Source organism: Podarcis filfolensis, assembly GCF_964270895.1.
Source record: "Podarcis filfolensis genome assembly, chromosome: 7".
NCBI classification, from domain to species: domain Eukaryota; kingdom Metazoa; phylum Chordata; class Lepidosauria; order Squamata; family Lacertidae; genus Podarcis; species Podarcis filfolensis.
This window is the reverse complement of record NC_139603.1, coordinates 5,333,731-5,352,450: the sequence shown is the minus strand read 5'-3', so window position 1 is coordinate 5,352,450 and position 18,720 is coordinate 5,333,731. Positions and strand designations below refer to the sequence as shown.

The following is an 18,720-nucleotide window of genomic DNA, read 5'->3' as shown; positions in this document are numbered from 1 at the left end:
TAATTTGCCAAAAGCTACTTAGTGAGTTTCGGACATTGAAAATCAACACAACCTCGCCAGGGGTGGGGGTGTCTGCTCCCCCAGGTATCACGGAATAACCCCACCACTTGGCCTTCCATCATATATGTCATCTCTTTCATCAGTACCACACCGACGTGCATTTATTCGTGCAAGGTTCAATGTCTTTCCATCGAACCTGCTGAACCACAGATTTTCTAAGGGTTTGGTGTCTCCGCTATGTGTGTGTGACGGGGAAACTGTTGAATCTCTTTCACATATAATGTTCAACTGTCCCCTACATAGCGTAGCCAGGGCTAAATTCCTGGGTCCTGCTTTACTGCGCTTGGTTGGCAGGCCTGTTGAGTCACACGCCGCACTGCTTTTGCAGGATACAGATCCTTCTGTAACTCTGCAGGTGGCGAGATTTCTGAATGCGGTTATCTCACACTCAAAAACCACCAAAAACCAACAACAACATCAAAACTAATCGAACTGTTATGATGAGAGTGCATGTCGGAGTTCGTCTTCAGTTTTCCTTTTCTGTGATCTGTCCCTTGGAGCTCTCCTGGCCCCAAGCTGTCACTTGGCTCTGCTCAATGACCCACCCTTGCATCGTGGTGTTCACCTCCTGTTGTCGGATATATCTGTTTTTATGTCCCTGTGTTTTTATGTTTGTACATGTTTTATGGGCTAATAGCCGTAAATAAATAAATAAATAAAATAAATAAATACTTAGTGAGTTCATGGCAAAGGCAAGATTTGATTTTTATCCACAATGGTGCACCAGCTCCTACAATGATCTACACATTACCCACAAGAAATCAGCATCCTATTACTGTATAGTGATACCTCCGGTTGCAGACGGGATCCACTCCGGAGGTCCAGTCGGATCCTGAGGTTTCCGCAACCTGAGGACCGCTTCTGCGCATGTGCGCACGGCGAAACCCGGTCAGATACTTCCGGGTTTGCCGCTTTTGCATCCTGAAGTTTACGTAACCAGAGGTACTACTGTATTTTTTCATGGAGTTTCAGTTTAAAAATAAAAATAATAAACTGGGTTGTTTTAAACCAAACCACTGTGCACATGGAACGACTTCTGTGGTGCAATGGAACATTCCTTCCTCCCCCAGAGGAACACCCAGATCAGATTTAGGGAAGTGGGGGCTGCACAGCAAACCACGTTTCATTGTGCCTGCAGAAGCCACCCCATGCACACAGTGATTTAACTGGATGCAACCCATTGTTCACATAGATATTATGATGATGATGACTTTGCTTGTTTCAACTTGTATATATTATGCATTTAGTATATTACTAATTGAAATGACTAAAGCACTGCACACATGGAATGACATTTTCTAGGGAAACCTGCCTAAACTTTTTTTGAGTGACTTTCCCTAGTATGCTTGCGTGCATATATTATGTGAGAACATAGTCCTTTAGTGTGCAAAAAATTGCATATTAAGTTTTCAGCACCTTCACTTTTTAAATTTTTTTAAACACTATAAGGAAGTATATGTGGTTGTGTTGTCACACCCCTAAAAATATTTTCATTACATCAAGTATGAGTTTTCCCCCTCATCAAAATATTTTAGTTCAAATATTTTTGGCTATTGAGAAAGTTTTCTTGGCTATTATAAAAGCTTTCCTTTTGATTTAAAAGAAGTATTTCAGGTATCTGCTGAAAAACTCATAAAACCAATATTCAAGTGTAGTAATAGGATAGCACTTGCTACTTCTTTTGTCTGGATTACTAAACAAGCAGCACTCTTAGGACCAAACACCTAGCCTTCCAAGCAATATCTGTACAACATAGCCTTTGTACAGCACAGCCATTGACTCCTCTTGCTTGTTGCTTGCCCCAGATTCTTCCAAACCAAGTGAAATAAATGCTTGAAAACATGCATGCACCCACATAATTAACATGTGAAATGACTGAGGTTTTGAATGATGTATTAAGATTATAGATTCATCCTGGATATGTAAATCCATTTGTTTTCTGAAGATCAAAACTGATTTCTGATATAACACTTTCTTAGGAGATTCCCAGTAAATATGAAACAGCTTCACTCCAATATTCCATAATATCTAACAGATGTTTTTCATTGTTGTGTAAATTCTGTTTAACCAAATATCATTTAAACATAATAATATGCAAACCTTTCCTTAATGTTTATTTTATGGTGTCAAATTAGGTACAGTTTGCCAAAACCAACTCCATATGCTATTTGATACAAACCTTACAAAATCTCTTTCCTGTTTCTCTTGATAAATCCTAGGTTTTTATCTAGATATTTCCTTAAAACTTGCCCAACAGCGCTTTTGAGGTGTTAAAATCAACCAATAAGAATCTGTTTTGTCTTGTAGCAGACCAAGCATTCTTAATAGTGTATCTATTTCAGGTTCATTATGCCATATGCTAATTTTTATCATGCACCTTCCCTGTCTCAGGACCCTGGACCTAGATGTACATAATACAGACTGTGTGTGTGTGTGTAAGAGAGAGAGAGATTGAATTGCTGTATAGGTGCACACCCATTGCCTTTGCCTTGGCGGCATTCAGGAGTCACTGTTCAAATACCTTCTCCTCCCCCAGGGAGTTTTAAAGTGGAACTCTCTGTACAGTTTCTGAATGTTTTGTTTGTGGATTTTGCAAAGGAAAAGGGACCGTGAGTGTGTGTCCAGCAATACTAGTTTGCAGTAAAAAGTCTGGCATGTGGAGATTCATGGCCTTCAGCTTTCTCTTCCTTTCTGCAGAGTGAATGCTCCTCATTGGGTCTCCTGTGAGAGAGAGACTACTCCTAGGTGTTAAAGGACAGCTTTCCAAATATAACTTTCTCAAGCCACATGGGAGAGACTTGCGAAAGTTTACTTTGAATTAAAGATTTCATCCTTATATTTATGTGATGTGCTTTGCACCCGGCAGGGGTCCTGAGAAGTGGGAGCAGAATGCTATTCTGATGTGTAGATGTTTTATCTTGACTATGTAGTACATTGCCCTGAGCTCCACTTATATAATAAAAATATAAGAATGTCATCATGCTGCATTTGCTGGACCATACACAGGTGCTGCTGCATACTATAGCATGATAGGCAGCCTAGGTGAGCTGTGGACAGGCTGCAACAGCTCCCAGTTTCACTGGATCTTCAGCCTTCCAGGTCTGGAACCCCAGCGATTAAGATCCCGAGGCTGCCATGCATTGCTACTGGTCATCTTCCTCCTCTCCACTCACCTTGGGGATCTGCTGCTTCTGCTGCCACTACCTGGCAGGAGGGGGAGCTTGGGAACAAGGAAGCTAGTCACAAGTGGTGGCCAGTTGGCCTTGTAATTTTTTCATGCAGCCACCAGTTCCCAGGCTGGCTTGCTACAACTTCTGACTGCTTTCCTCTTTCCCATGCATTTCCTCTGCCAGATCATCGTAATGGTGTACTGATGAGGGCATGAGAAGCTCTAAGCCTTTTATGATCCTCCCTGCCCTCCTCCCTTGTACCGCCAACATGAGGGAGAGGCAAAGGAGAAGCAGGATCGGTAAAGACTATGAGGAGCTCCCAAGGGGAGCAAGAGTGGCTGCATCTAGTATATAATATATTTAATGTTTTTATTGCAATCTTAGGTTTGGTAAAAGAATTTTACATAGTATTCATTTTCTGTCCGTCCCCCCTCCATTCCATGGGTGTTTCTTCCACTCTTGCTTCTTTCTTTAAAGAAGAAAGCTAGAAGTTTGATAAGAAAACAACTACACTCTGTGGCTTTATGTTCTTGCCCTCTCTGCCAGCGCAGAGAGAAGCAGCACTTCTCCGAGTGGAGAACTTGGCAGGTTCCATCTAAGAAGCACTTCAGTTCAACTTGAAAGTCAACAGGGTAGCTTAAGAGTTACCTTTGCAATAATAATGATACAGCTGCAAGGTCACTGGAGCTTGTTTTTCCTTCCATGTGTTAATTTAGAGGTAGCCAATGTGGTGTCCTCGAGATGTTGGACAACAGCTCCCCTACTCCCTGACCATTTGCCCTGTTGACTGGGTCTGATTGGTGTTGGAGTCCAGCAGCATCTTATCCCTGCATTAAATAACCTGTAGGTAATTTCCGCCTTGCACCTTTTGACTTCCTGGCAAAGATCTAGCTGAGGATCTAGTTTATTTGTGAGAGGACCAATTTTAATCAATTGTCTTTGGATTGTCTTCATTTTCTTTATCTTCTGTAAATGCATGACAGGGACCATTGCTTCTGTGCAACTGTTTGAAAAGGCTTTGCCTCTTCCTGAGTATTTGCTTCATCACTGCAGCTTGTTCCGTTAGTTGTCAGCTCAAGGGTGGGTAGCTTGTTTCCTGTGCTTCAAACCACAAGAGACTCTGTGCCTTACTCGGATATGTAGTCCTTAGGCAAGGGAGGCTGAGTTGCTCCACTCCTGCCAGATACACTTGCCAGAAGGCTGCCTCATGCTGATCTCCTTCTCTTAAGTCGGGTGCACTCCAGTCAGCAGTGCCTTTGGATGTAGAGGTTCAGGGTCAGCTTAAGCTCTCCCCACCTCCCTTCGCCTGCCAGTACCTCCTTCAGAAAGAGTTGTGGTTGAGAAGGTAAACTGCTCTAGGCAGAGGTTAATTCCTCAGTTTCCACAAACTCATAGGAAGCAAAACACCCGGATTTGCAAATACGTTGGTTTAAAACCAGATCTCCAAAATGGCTATTTAGGATCAGCATATAAGGTCACAAAAGTAAGCCAAGCAGATTGTAAACAGCACAGCATTTTTCCCCTGTAGCAAATGGGAGTTGTTATCAAAAAAAGGGTTGTGAGTGTGTCTTGAAAAAGGAATTAGCAGTCCTCTGATCTCAAGGATACACAAGAAATAACCTGAAAGGAGATGGTGAACACATTTCAAGAATAATTCCTTGAACTGTTTTGGGTTTTGTGCTTGTTTACTTTCTCTTTACTTAAATGAGGATGGAATAAGTATTAAATGTTTTTTTAAAAGTACTTAAGGCAAAATGTAAATGGAGCTATTATCACTTCAGATAGTTGAATCGCATAGCATCAACATTGTCAAACAAAGTAGCTTGCTGAAAAATAAAATACACTATGCTTGCACCTTCATTAGGTAGGACCAATGAAAATGTTGCAAACCATGAGCAGGCCTTCTAGTTCTCAAGACCTCTTCCTCAGGCTGGATCTTAAGCAGAATTGGGGGGGGGGGGGGAGAAGGAAAAAGCTGGTCATGATCTTGTTGCCCCTGAAGCCTGTGGTTTGTAACAGTATAAAGTGGAATGCAGGATGAGTTATGCAGATATAATTGGATTAGCCTCATTAGGTACAAGACAGACTGCAGGATTCACCCAGGGTGACTGGGACAAAGGCAAAATAATGGTGGTTCTCCCATTTTTGAAAATATAATATCTAGTTGTTACTGGGTTCTGTCTTCATCCCTAATTGAAGCACAAAGATCCCTTGTGAAGCAGAGAACAGCATTGTATTTGTACTAGCAAAATTGGAGATTCATTTTGGTGGAGCACTACCACAGATTTAAATATCTGTGTTCAGCACTTTACTTTGGATACATACATATAAAAATGTTAAAGGTTTTGAACCTTGGGGATATATTTTGTAAGGATTAAAATGTGAGGTCAAGTACCAAGAGGTCAAATGGGTTTGGTCACGGCTAGACAAGTGCTAATCCACAAGTGAGATTAAAATATACCTTTCCTTTGGAAACAAATTTAGGATTTTTGGGATTGTTCTGTCTTTACTTGAATGCAGATACATGGGAAGAAATTAGTGGGACCTGTTTCCCTTTTAAACCACACCTGTCTTTTAAGCTGCTGGACTAATGCCAGGTGGGTGGTTTGCAGATTAACTTGCTGGTTGCTTCTCTGATTTGGCAGGTGCCAAGATTCTTCAGCCATTTCTCCATGTAGGCAGTCTTCAGTGCTTTCCACCCAGGGATGTCCTCTGTTTTCTCCTAGCAGAATGTCCCTTCCAGCAAATGTAATGCATACACAACACCATGGCATTTATAACTGTGTTCTCCTTTAGAGCCATCAGAGTGTGCAGCATTAATCAGGTTCCTATTGCACGTATTGTACATGCATGCATGCGTACATATTCTCCACCCACCCACACCTCAGAATAAAACTTCTGCTAAAGTGGAATGTAGTCCAAAGAAGCTGATGCCACAAACATGTTCTAGCCTTTAAAATGCCTCAAGAGTATAAGCTTTGCAAAGTGCTCTCTCACTGAAAAGTACTGAGCTTGGCTCTATTCACTTTTAAAAGTTGCTGAGGAGCTCAGAGACTCAGCTGTATTCTAGAGCAAGTTTTAAATTCCTTTGCTTGGGGTGCCTGCCCTTGAACCTTCCGCTTGCTCACCCTCCTTCCTGCAGTAGGATCCCCCCTCCCTGCTTGCAGCTTAGGTTTTAAGCTTGCCTGTGATAATGTGGGCACACCCACACAGACGCTCACAGTTTCTGTGTCACAGGTCTAGTCAGCAAGTTCCCTTTGGCAGAAAGGACAGCACTCTCTCTCGCCTTGGGAGGAGACTTTGGCCAGGTTGCTGTAGAGACAAGTAAACAGCATTTCTTCATCACTGAGATACAGTTCCTTAAAATGAGACCAACGCCCTGCCTAAATATTCTGCCGGAAACCTCTTTTTGCCAGTGAGGAAGTGGTGGAAAGTGTATTATTCTAATTAATTAGGAAGTTGGACAGAGGTATTTTATTTGTTCTCTACTCAGACTTTTCAAGAAACATGCTAAGAGCACAAAATAGTGACTCAGTATTTGGGAACCTAAGGAAAGGAGAAGAGGGACTGAAAGCAAAGCTCTTGCAGTGTTCAAAACCCCTCAAGCGCCAGGGATCCCTCAACGTTTTGCAACTGGCACTGGTCAAATTGCAATCATGTGGAGATCTCTTACATGTCAGGTTGGTGACTGACAATCTCCATCTTGTTGGCCCCCTCCATTGAGCTGCCCCCCATCAAGTAAATAAATAAAAATACTTAACTAACTGACCAATTGCATCAAAGATATCTCGGTTCTGCCCTGCCCCTGTCCCTGCCCCCACATAAAGCCTGTTCCCCTAAAATAAATCCTGGCTGTGCCCATGGCCTCCTCCAGCTTTCTTAAGCAGGTAAGCAGAGGTTTCTGACCAAGATGCCACCTGCCTTCTAGAAGATGATTTCCATTGTAATGGATTTCCAGAGGTGTAACTGTGATAAGTCGTTTGTGGCACCGTACATGTATTAAACTTAACTAAAGTTTAATGAAGGGACAGGGGTGGCGCTGTGATCTAAACCACTGAGCCTAGGGCTTGCCAGTCAGAAGGCCGGCGGTATCCCTCAGCCAGTAAAGCGAGATGAGTGCCGCAACCCCAGAGTCGTTCGCAATTGGACCTAATGGTCAGAGGTCCCTTTACCTTTAAAGTTTAATGCCAGAAATATTTGGTTAGTCTTTAAGGTTTCACAAGACTTTTTTTGTTTTTTGTTTTCCTGGAAGATAGTTCTAAAAGGAGTGAATCCTTTGATTTTTGATGAGAGAACTTTGATCTAGGCCGCCAAAATCTGAGACAGGGTTTGGGCATGTTCTGTCCAATGTGAGGTGAGAGAATAGAAGTGAGTAGTTACTAGTTAAGGTAGAAACATGAACATGGAATTGATTTTAACAACACATAATGGAACAATGGACCTAATTAATAAACATTAGGTTGGCGGGCTTGGTTATATTAATTAGAAGGAACAGAGCTTCCTTGCCATTGGTCTAGTGGAGCAGCCTTGTGGTTAGCCCTATGTCTGGGAGGAATCACAATTCATTGTATGCAAATATTTGGTCAGGTCATTTAATCAAACTGCGCTCTCTCTCTCTGTGTGTGTGTGTGTGTGTGTGTGTGTGTGTGATTGTGTGTGTGTGTGTGTGTGGTACTTATCAGAAGACTATAGTAAACTCAAAGATATAGATGATGCCTTTAGGAAACAACAATATCACATGATACACCTGTCCTGAGGCCTTTGAATTACTAGGAATAGATTTCAAAATAAAATTTCTGTCAAACTACGAGCACTTTATAAACATGGGTTCATAATTTATTCAGATACTGGATGTTTGACAGCTAGTGCCCCAAGTGGTGATATGGGGAAATTGCTAAATTTCATATTTTAGGCAGTTTCCACTACCCCCAGACATATTTTGAATTAAAATTATTATTATTAATTTCTGTACTGTATAAGGTAAGTGTTAAGTCTATTTTGGCCCTTATGCTGCAGATTTTATATGTATGTTCACTGTTTCTAAAACACTGGGCAATCAAATGGACAGTGGAGTCAAATATGCCCAGGTGGTGTGTGTTGCAAAACTATTTTAGTTACTTAAAAATGCTGTTTTTATTGATGTTGTTTTAAGCTGCCTTGAGGGCCTTTAACTGAGGTAGAAAGGCATTTTAAAGACATAAAAATTTCAGGAAACAGGTAAAACTATGATCCTAAAGTGGAACTTGCTGTTAGCAGAGCAAATTCTTTCCAAATGATTTCTTCTACACTTTCTACAGAAAACTGATTGTTCTCATATTTAAAAACCTGTGTGTGGTTCAGGACACTTTGATACCTGTATCTGCAGCCAAGTTAGTCCCATTCCTATGAAAATAGAATTCTAGCCTTGAAGCGTCTGTATGTGCCGTGATTCTAGGAGGGGGCCTTTTCTTGGGAGGTATCCTGACTTTGGAATGCCCTCCCTAAGAAGGCTTGCCTATTTGCCCAGGCTTTGGTTGATTTTGTTTAATTTTAGAAATAATGTTCTGTTCTGGGTGGGGTTTTTTTTTATTACTCTTTGACTTTGTTTCGTGGTCTTTTGGTATGCTTTTTGTGTTTATACGTTGTGTGAATTTAATTTTATTCACACTTTTGTATATTCCCCTGGTACCTTTTGATGAATGGCGGTTAAGACGTACTATAAATAAATAAATAAGGCAGTATAGGAGACCATTGACACTTTTTGGTAGTATACTTTCTCATGAACTTGCCATTAAATTCCAAACCCCTTGCAGTCTCCCCTTTAGATTGTATGCTGGTCTAAAGTGCTTTTAGAATTGAGTGCAAGTGGTTGCTCGGGCCTTGACTGAACAAGATGTCTTGATATGTGGATGTAGCATTTGTAAATGTTGAACTGTGTTCTAGTTGGTTAGGAAGATGATATGCAAATTTGTACAATTAATACTTACTTTATGTCTGTTTATTTTTATTGAAAGGTATTTATATATCCCTTAATATTTCAAAAATCTCTAGACAGCCCCTTTTGTTTCTACTCTTGGATTTTTCTTGTGTCAGTGATTTGGATATCTCCCTTTTCCTCCTTTTCTTGAATCACAGAATTTGAAGCGGGTGATGGCAGATGAGGTAAGGATGATTCTCTCTCCCCCCCCCCACTTCTGTATTATGTTTGCCATTTTCTGTGCATTTTTGTTGCCACTTTCCTGATTGTTCTGTGCCTGCTGGAATGCCATCTATATGCTGCCTTGCATGAAGTGCCTTCTTTGACTAGCCTACTTCTTTGCTTATGTTTCTCTTGCTTGCTGGCCTTTTTACAAGGAATGTTTGTGTGTGACTATGGCCTGTTTGCAAAGGCTGATGCTTGTCTGCAGATCATTCTTTGCTGCTGCATTTATCTTCTCTTCATCACATTGTCTTGTCTTCTCCTTGTTGCATGTCAAGTCTTCTCCTTATTGCATTTGGGAAAGGTAGAGAGGAGGGCACATACCGTATATACTCGAGTATAAGCCGACCCAAATATAAGCTGAGGCATCTGATTTTAGCACAAAAAACTGGGAAAACTTATTGACTCGAGTATAAGCCAGTTCACCACACCACAAACCTGGTGGTGGCGACAGTGGCGGAGGAAGAACAAGCAGCCTGAAAGGGCTGCTTTCGGGCTGCTCTTTCCTCCTCCTCCATCGCTGACAGCGGCAAAGGCAGTGGCGGAGGAACGAGAAGCCCGAAAGGGCTCCTTTCGGGCCGCTCGTCCCTCCGCCACTGCGTCTGCTGCTCGCAAGAGCAGACATAGGAGTCGCAGTTGGGAGAGGCACAGCGCAGCACAGCACCTCTCCCTACCGTGGCTCCTGTGCCTGCCCTTGCGAGAGGCGGGTGGTGGCGGCAGGACCAGTGGCGAGAAAGGGCTCCTTTCGGACCGCTCATTCCTCTGCCGCCCGCCTCACTCGATTATAAGCCGAGGAGGGCTTTTTCAGCATAAAAAATGTGCTGAAAAAGTCAGCTTATACTCAAGTATATATGGTATACGAAAGTTATATCTAAATCCGGTTGATGGATTCAAATAGTTTCCTGGTAGCTCTGGGAGGTTTTCCTGCTGACAGGACTGGCAAACCTTTCAAACTCTGGTTGATCTCTGGAATGGTGAGATGACCCAAACAGTTCACATGATTACTCCAAGGCACCCTCTCCTGCTCAGCAGAGCCCATACAGAACTGAGAGCAATGAAATTGGTGGGATGGCGGCTAGAGCAGCATTTGAAGAAGCCTCACAACAAATTTGACAGAATGCAGGCTAAAATGTTGCGTGGTGGTAATAGACTATCACCATGTCTCCACTTTTCCGTTCTCAGGCAAGGCATCTGCCATGATGGCCCAGCTCAAGTTTTTCCTGGGAAGAATGAATTATCTGTTTCCCTTTTCAGCTTGCTAGAATGATATGGGCTTGTGGGGGTGTTGCATTTAGATGCCTCAGTTCATTTCTGGAGTGCACCTCCAAAGATTGCTGCTCTGCCCCCTGGTTTTTGCAGTATTGGGAGGTCCACATATCTTCATATCATGTGAAACTGCTGGATGAGACCATCCAGAGATCTGGTCTGAAGTGTTATTAGTACACTGATGATACCCAGCGTGCCTTGTGTTGCCATCATGGTTTTTGGGTGGTTTTGATTTTTGCAATGTTTGCTGCTTTGATTTTTCTTGTAAATAGGTGGCAGGATATAATTTAAAATAATAAATAAGGTAGAAGAGTGAAGGAACCTGTCTTAATTTGCCCATCCTAAACTAATATGGAAACTGAAACAGCTATCCTTTAAAATTAACATTTTTCAAAGTTTGTGATGCAGTTTTCCAATGGGGAGAATTGCATACAAAAATGCGTTAAAGTAGTGAAAAAATGTGCAGAGCTATTTTAGGGGAAATTGCTTGCAGAAACGTTACATTCGGCAAATTTGTATAAAATGTGCATAATAGAATTATGAATGAAAATGTATATGAATTCTCAAGTGGTTTTTTTTTTCTCTTTTAAAGCAAAGTGATGGGGCTAGGGGTTGAACTGAATTTAAGACTGGAAGAGGAAGAAACAGAGAGAAACTGACAAATTCATTCCTAATTGGAATATTCATCTTTTGCTACTTTGAGAGCTATTTTGCAAATGTTTACTACATGAGTGTCACAAGCTTAGCTTTCAAATCCACTGAGGAATCTGGTTTGACCCCTATGGTGTATGACAACTGAAGACCATTTTTATTTTAAAAAATCAGAAATGTACAAGAAGTCTCATCCATAATTAACCTGAAGGAAATAATACAAGATGTAAAATGTATTACAAATAAGACAGAAAGACAGTTATGCTAATTTCCAATTTTCTTAATCAGCTTGAAAGATTTACCAGCATGAGGATAAAGAAGGAGAAGGAAAAGCCCAGCACGGCTCATAGGAATTCTGCTGCTTCCTATCCGGATACTTCTGGCTCAAGTCAGTTGCTGCAGGACATTTCAGACAAGGATGTGCTGGCCCTCTTTGAGCAGATGCTGGTAAGTTCTTAAAGGTTAAGTATTGGGTGGTGGTTCGGGATCAGTCCTCATCTTTCCAAGGCCCAAAGACACACCGTCATGCATTCACAAAAGGGAAGCAGGGGTTCAGGACCTATGGGAAGCTGAGCTATGAAACAGGGGAAGCCAAACGGACTAGAACAGAACTTCCAGGCTGTACTAATGACAGTGGCAAGGCAAAAAGGCTACTTTGCTCATACAGTAGGTGATAGACTGAGAACTTCTTGGTGGTCCCTTAACTTCCTCCCCCACCTGCGCTATGTGAAGTTTGCATGATCTCTGGGATCCCCACCCCACCCCTCCGATACCCCCTGAAGCCAGAATTCATTTGGGAGAAGAGAAACTGTGTCACCTGGGGAGGAAGGCCAAGGATCATTCCCTCTTAAAATTTTGACATGAGAAGAGAGCCTTCTGCGAATGAAAGGACACTTTCCTCTTGCTTTCTTCAATAGGTGGATATGAATCTAAATGCGGAAAAGCAGCAACCTCTACGGGAGAAGGACATTGGCATCAAGAGAGAGATGGTCTCCCAGTACCTGCATACTTCCAAAGCTGTGAGTTCTTGTCTTGGGAAAGCTGAGACGGAGTGGTCAAAATAAGGGAACACTTTGAGGGGTGACTTCCAACTCCACAGATCTATGAGTCTATGAGGGCGTAAGCCCTTTTTGCCCGTAAGAGCAGTCCTCTGTGCAAATGACTTTAAGAAGTAGTGCACAACGGACTAGGCACGAGTTTATATTTCATTATGCAGCTGCAGCTAAATCAGGCATATTTGTATAAGGAAATGGGAAATCAGGACTGCGGGTTAAGCCAAGCAGATCTTATTGCATTTTTCAGCAATGATATATCATACAATTTTAGTGGGAAAAAGCCGTTTTACTTCATATTTAGCATTGATTTAGAGAATAAGATTGCAGGGTGGATTTGATTTAAATCACGATTTACATCACTAGTCAGCAAGACTTGATTTAAATCATTTTTTTACCGAAAGACTGATTCTTGCTGGTATAATCTTAATATCTGCAACCAGATGAAGGTTCATTTTTGGAATAATACATTTTCAGAGTAGTTTTTACAGTTATACCAAAAATTACTGATTTGGTTATACTATTAGAAATACATAGATAATTATTATAACCAGACATTCTTAGGCTGCAGCTTCTTTCAGTCTCCCTGTTGACTTCAGTTGTGCTGTTGCACTACTTTATCACTTTACCAGTGTGCAAATTAACAATTGGTTCAAAAAAGGTAGCTATTCAATCCCCCCCCTCCGAGAAATACTAAAAAAATACTCCTTTGGAATCTGACCCCAAAACAGAGCCCACCCTTCCAAGTTCCAATTAGGGAATCTTCCTGGAAATTTAGAAATGCAAAATCCTCCTACCCCCACCAATACTGCTCTGGGGATTCTCCCCGCTGCCCTAAGCCAATTTCAGGGGGTGGGGGGGAGCCATTTTGCGTAAGTGGAATTGCTTGCTCAGGAGTTCCGCTGATGGGGCTGGTTAGCCGAATCCCAAACCATTAATTCTGTGAAATGTTGCTCTGAATGAGCAATTTCTGTTCAGCTGAGAAAACCAGTAGATATTGAAGTTCTACATTTGCTCTGACCACCACCTTCTGTATCCTGATAGTATAGCCAGTTGGCTTGACCACTGTCATTCTCTCTCTTGCAGGGCATGAGTCAAAAGGAGAGTTCCAAGTCTCCTATGATGTACATCCAGGAACTGAAATCTGGTCTCAGAGATGCACAGCTGCTTAATTGTTTGGAGTCTCTGCGTGTGTCACTCAACAATAATCCTGTCAGGTAAAAGTCTTGGTTGGACCCAGCTTGACTGCAGTGGCTGACCCAAGAAATTTTGCAACCTGAAGCACAGGACAGGGTAGTACCATTCTATCTACAGAAGCCAACTGGACTGCCTGATGAATATTGTTTCAATATTGGTTACAGGGCAATGGTCTCCACTGCCCCTGAGACAGCAGGCTAGTTTAGGAGGCCAGGCCAGGCCATGTAACATGTCTTCCAGCTAAGGGAAATAGCTCAGGGGCTTAGGAGGAATAGGCAGGGGGCTACCACCAATGCCCTCCCCCAGTATCTGCTGCCTGAGGTGGTTTTCTTGCATTGCCGAATGGTGGGACCAGCCCTGTTGGCTGCTCAGAAACCACAGCTGCTCAGAGGTGTACGCATTCTGCGTCTGTTTAGGGAGTTGAGTGGTGCAGTGAGAAGACAGAGGGTGGTCAATGAGTCTTATTCAGTGTTCAGATTCTTTTGAACTCTGCTAATACGCTTTCATGGTGCAATCTTTCCAGCTGGGTGCAAAATTTTGGAGCTGAGGGCCTCAATTGTCTGCTGAACATACTGAAAGGACTTCACGATGAGAAGGATGAAGCTTCTGGGTAAGAGAACGTTTAAATCAAACCTGCTTTAATTCATGTATATAATATTTCACAGCCATTTTTCTAAATATAGGAGTAGATTAAAAATGTGTTTTGCTTTGTACTTCAAGAATGTACTTCATTGCTGAGTCAGCCTACAATGATTGTGTGTCAGCCACACTGGGGAGCCTAAATGGTTGAAAAGCAGAGTACAAATGCTAGAAATAAAATAAAGAAATAAATGAGATTATTTTGCTTTGGGGTGGAGCATTTTAAGATAAATGGGACAAGGATACTTCTATATATGCCTGCTAACAGGCTTTCATGATATGTTTTGCTTTGCTTTCATACATGGTTGAGAGAAGAGAATATAGGAGCTGAGTTAGGCCAAGGATGCAAATATGCGGATGGGGAAAAGTGGAACTCTGATTGAGGGAAACAGTCTTTTCCAAACATCCTTCTCCCTCTCCTCTCCCCAAAGTTCTATTGAAGGTTGGGGCATCTTGCCAGTGTGGTGTAGTGGTTAGGAGCGGTAGTCTCGTAATCTGGGGCACCGGGTTCGCGTCTCCGCTCCTCCACATGCAGCTGCTGGGTGACCTTGGGCCAGTCACACTTCTTTGAAGTCTCTCAGCCCCACTCACCTCACAGAGTGTTTGTTGTGGGGGAGGAAGGGAAAGGAGAATGTTAGCCGCTTTGAGACTCCTTAAAGGGAGTGAAAAGGCAGGATATCAAATCCAAACTCCTCTTCTTCTTCAACTCTGAATGCTGCCTGTTATCTGGATTATTAGAAGGACCAGGAGCTTCTTTGAGTGGAGTGGTAAAATTATACATAATTGTATAGGAACCGCTGACCATAAATAATCAGATTGCTTTCTCTATCCCCCGCTAGGCCGTATGACATCCGGATCAAACATGAGATCATTAGATGCTTAAAAGCTTTCATGAACAATAAGGTATGTCCTTTGTTTTCAACATAAATATTTGTGAACTGCCATTTCTTACTTTTTTAGAATCAGTAGGCAAACTTCAGAAAGTCAGTGAAAAATGAGGGTGGTGGTTAAGAACACAGTGTAACTCAGCTCTGTATAACAATTGCTCAAGAAGCCAGACCATTCTTCAGTTTGCAGTTGAGAACAGACACAAAAGGGAAGAAAATGGAATAGGAATGGAGGTGGCTATGAGAAGTCATGAGATAAATGTTTTAATTGAGACTTGAGCAAGCCCAACAAATATATGGTGCAAGAATTTTCCAGTAGCTGGGAATAGGGGAAGGGAGATGAAAGAGAGAGAGAGAGTTCTTCAAATTAGAATCAAGTTGGTATCATTACTATTAATAATAATATTTTTGTTACTATACCACTTTATGCCTTTTTTAAAAAAAATCAAATAAAACGATCCAAAATAGAACATTTGCAGAAGAAAATCAAATCTAAAGTATACTTTCAAAGCAACAATACTAGCAGGAAACTAAAATATTATCTTAAAGATTTCAAATATAGACTGCACGATTAACACAACCAAGTTAACAAACACACAAACAAAAAACTTAAACATTTCAAAATAAAACACTACTAAAGGAGATCAAATATAAAAGACACATTTGAAACTGCATCATTGTCAAAGAAATAAAATATCATAAACATTAAACACATCTGCTGCTGCTGTTGCTGCCCTAGCTGGTTCATGGCAGGCAGATACTGCTGTGGAAGCTCAGGCTCCAAGACCTGGGTCACCACCGAGAAATCTGGTGCTGGGCAGAGAAACAGAGAGGCTCCATGTCGACACCAAGTACTGTTGCACATGGTGCTTTGCCTCAGGAAGCCTTCCCCTTCTATATACCTGATGGAAAGGTAGATGATATTGCAGGGTCTCAGGCTGATGGCAGTCACCTGGAGCAGAGTGCAGCCACGCCTTCCTTCCAGCCAACACGCAGCAGCAGCATGGAGGTTAAGAGGGGAGAAGAAAGCAATAAGAAAGTAAGAGAAGCAAGGGAGTAGAGCTATTTGAAAATAGGAACTGTATTGTATTGGAAGGAAGGTAGCAAGATGAAGCTTTGGGGAGAAGAAAAAAGGAGAAACTTGATCAGAATGAAGAGGCAGTGTAAATTAAACAAGCAACAGAATTGAAGATAAGAGGGAAATAGTGTGAGGAATCTAATCTAAAATGTATATAGGTTAAAGCACATCAAAACTTTGAGGAGAGGAGAGATGAAGTGTAAAGGAATTTCTAGATTAAGAGGGAGAAACCTCCGGTGTGATTACTCTCAGTTGAGATGCTCCCCTTCTTAAATTTGCACACTTATGGCATCTTCCCCATATCACTTTTGCACATGTCAGCTTTGGGGGTCTTGGCCCCCCCCTTACACCTATTTCCCAGGTTAGACAGTTGCCTTACTCTCCTCCTGTGGCATTGGCAACCTTTCTGTATGTGCATGCACTCAATGGGTGTGTGTCCCCCTTTTTTTAGTTTGGAATTAAGACGATGCTTGAAACAGAAGAGGGGATCCTGCTTTTGGCAAGAGCCGTTGACCCCAAAGTCCCATCCATGATGATTGATGCTATCACGCTACTGTCTGCCCTCTGCATTCTGCCTCAGCCTGTGGATATGTAAGTGACTATAGGCGATTTATCTTTTGGTTTAGTTGTATTTCATAGGTGGGCAGTCTAGCACTTGGGATCCTTTTCAAAATACTTTAAAAACCGGAAGGCTATGTTTAAATGGCAAGTTCTAATGTGCATGTAATCTGCACAACGGCCTGAAGCCTAAGAAGCAGAAGCTGAACAAAGCTTGTGTAAGGTTTGGGGTCATCCCCACTTTGAAGCCCCGCATCTTACTCCATATTGCTTAGGAGGGTTTTTGGTCCCCTGGATTCAAGGCAACATTGGTTCTTAACAGTTTTTAGAAATTTTAATACAGTAGATGCACAATTTATCAAACTCTTACATAGTTTCCTGTTGCGAGCATATGAAAGTCAGACTGCCATCTTTAAATCACCTGGGAGTGCATCTCGTTGAACTCATTGGGACTAGCAAGTAGGCATGGCTAGCATTGCACTGTCAGATAATCTGTTACTGATTTGTTTTCCTTACTCTTACATAGGCATGAGCACGTTCTGGTGGCACTGACACAACGAGCAGAAATGGATGAAGTGGAACGATTCAAACCCATCTTGGATGGGCTGAAGAGTGACACCTCAGTGGCATTAAAGGTAACAAGTAGGGCCTGCAGCAAAAAAGATTTTTCTATACTTCTGCAGACCTCAAGCTTCTGCTGATACATCTTTATTATTTCTCAGTCCTAATTTTGTCCATATAGCCACTGGTACTTATGTCTTGAATTTGCTACTTATTATACCAGCATCTTGGACTTTTTTGTGCTGCTTTGGTATGAGTTAAGAGTGAGTGTGTTTGCAGACAATCTTAACTGGCAAACTTCTTAAACCTTCTTTGTCAGGTTTGCTTCAAGGGCTTAGCCTGCTATTTCTGGGAATGCTTGGCTAGATCTGACATGGAACCTCTCTTTATTATTTTCTTAGGTTGCCTGCCTACAGTTGATCAATGCCCTAATCATTCCAGGAGATGAACTTGACTTCAGAGTTCACATCCGCAGTGAGCTCATGCGTTCTGGACTCCAGCAGATCCTCAAGGTGAGGCGCATCTTTCTTTTCTACTGACAGGTGTTGCTGTTTTTAGGGACATCTAATCACTAAGTGCTTTGTTTGAAGTGAGAGTAGCTGTGGGTTGTCTTGAATATGCTGAAGATCTGAACTGGACCAGCAGTTTCCCCAAATGGCCAGGATTTGCAGGAATTTCTAACACTACCTTGTTTACAGTCTCCCAACTGAGTTTGCTTCAGCAGTTGCAGGGTTTAGTGAGATGTTGTCTTGCCTTCCTCTACATGTTCATTGTATGCGTGGAGGAAGATGTTTAGAGGACCATTGTGGAGCATGGTACTGTATTAATTCATTTGTGTCTGTTCTTGGATGGTTCCAGTTAATCACTGACCATGTTTTTGAAAGAGAGAAAGAACCAGTAGTTGGCCAGCAATAGGATATCCTCATAGAGTACAGAACTGGAACGCCAGAAAGGAGGATGGTGATGACTTTAATGTTGTATCCTCTCTAGGAGCTGCATACTCAAGACAATGAGGAACTGCTGGTGCACCTGTTGCTATTTGAAGAATATGCTGAAGAAGATTCTGCAGAACTCAAAAACCGCTTTGAGGAGATTCGCATTGAAATGGAATATCCTTCTGAGTAGCTAGAAGAGAGATGTGCTAATTTTAGATTATAAGCTTCTTGGGGCAGGGATCTATCCACTTATACTTTGTGAAGTGCGATACATATTACAAGCATTTAACTTTTAACATTTTGTTCTGGCCTGCTTCCATGTTTTGTCAGAACAGCTAATCAATATGGCATTGTGCCCCAAATCTGCATCCACTCTCTGTTCAGGCTAAGATGAAGCCTTTGATAGCTGGGGGTAAACATAGGTTGGAAGGGAGGCTGTTTCTCTTATGCATGAATACATTAAAGCTAACAGCAACCGCAGGCTTCCC

The 18,720-nt window shown here is 42.0% G+C and overlaps 1 protein-coding gene across 2 annotated transcripts in view; it reads left to right on the top strand.

The window, feature by feature from the left end:
* The window catches only part of DIAPH1 (diaphanous related formin 1), a 75,788-nt gene that overhangs the window by 12,169 nt on the left and 44,899 nt on the right, over positions 1-18,720 (top strand). For both annotated transcript variants that reach the window (XM_083624590.1, XM_083624591.1), the window contains exons 2-11: positions 9,345-9,371; positions 11,614-11,772; positions 12,243-12,344; positions 13,464-13,594; positions 14,098-14,184; positions 15,053-15,116; positions 16,630-16,769; positions 17,263-17,371; positions 17,699-17,809; positions 18,288-18,406. In XM_083624590.1, the coding sequence (XP_083480716.1) occupies positions 9,345-9,371; positions 11,614-11,772; positions 12,243-12,344; positions 13,464-13,594; positions 14,098-14,184; positions 15,053-15,116; positions 16,630-16,769; positions 17,263-17,371; positions 17,699-17,809; positions 18,288-18,406 (1,049 nt within the window). The remainder of the gene's footprint in view (positions 1-9,344; positions 9,372-11,613; positions 11,773-12,242; positions 12,345-13,463; positions 13,595-14,097; positions 14,185-15,052; positions 15,117-16,629; positions 16,770-17,262; positions 17,372-17,698; positions 17,810-18,287; positions 18,407-18,720) is intronic.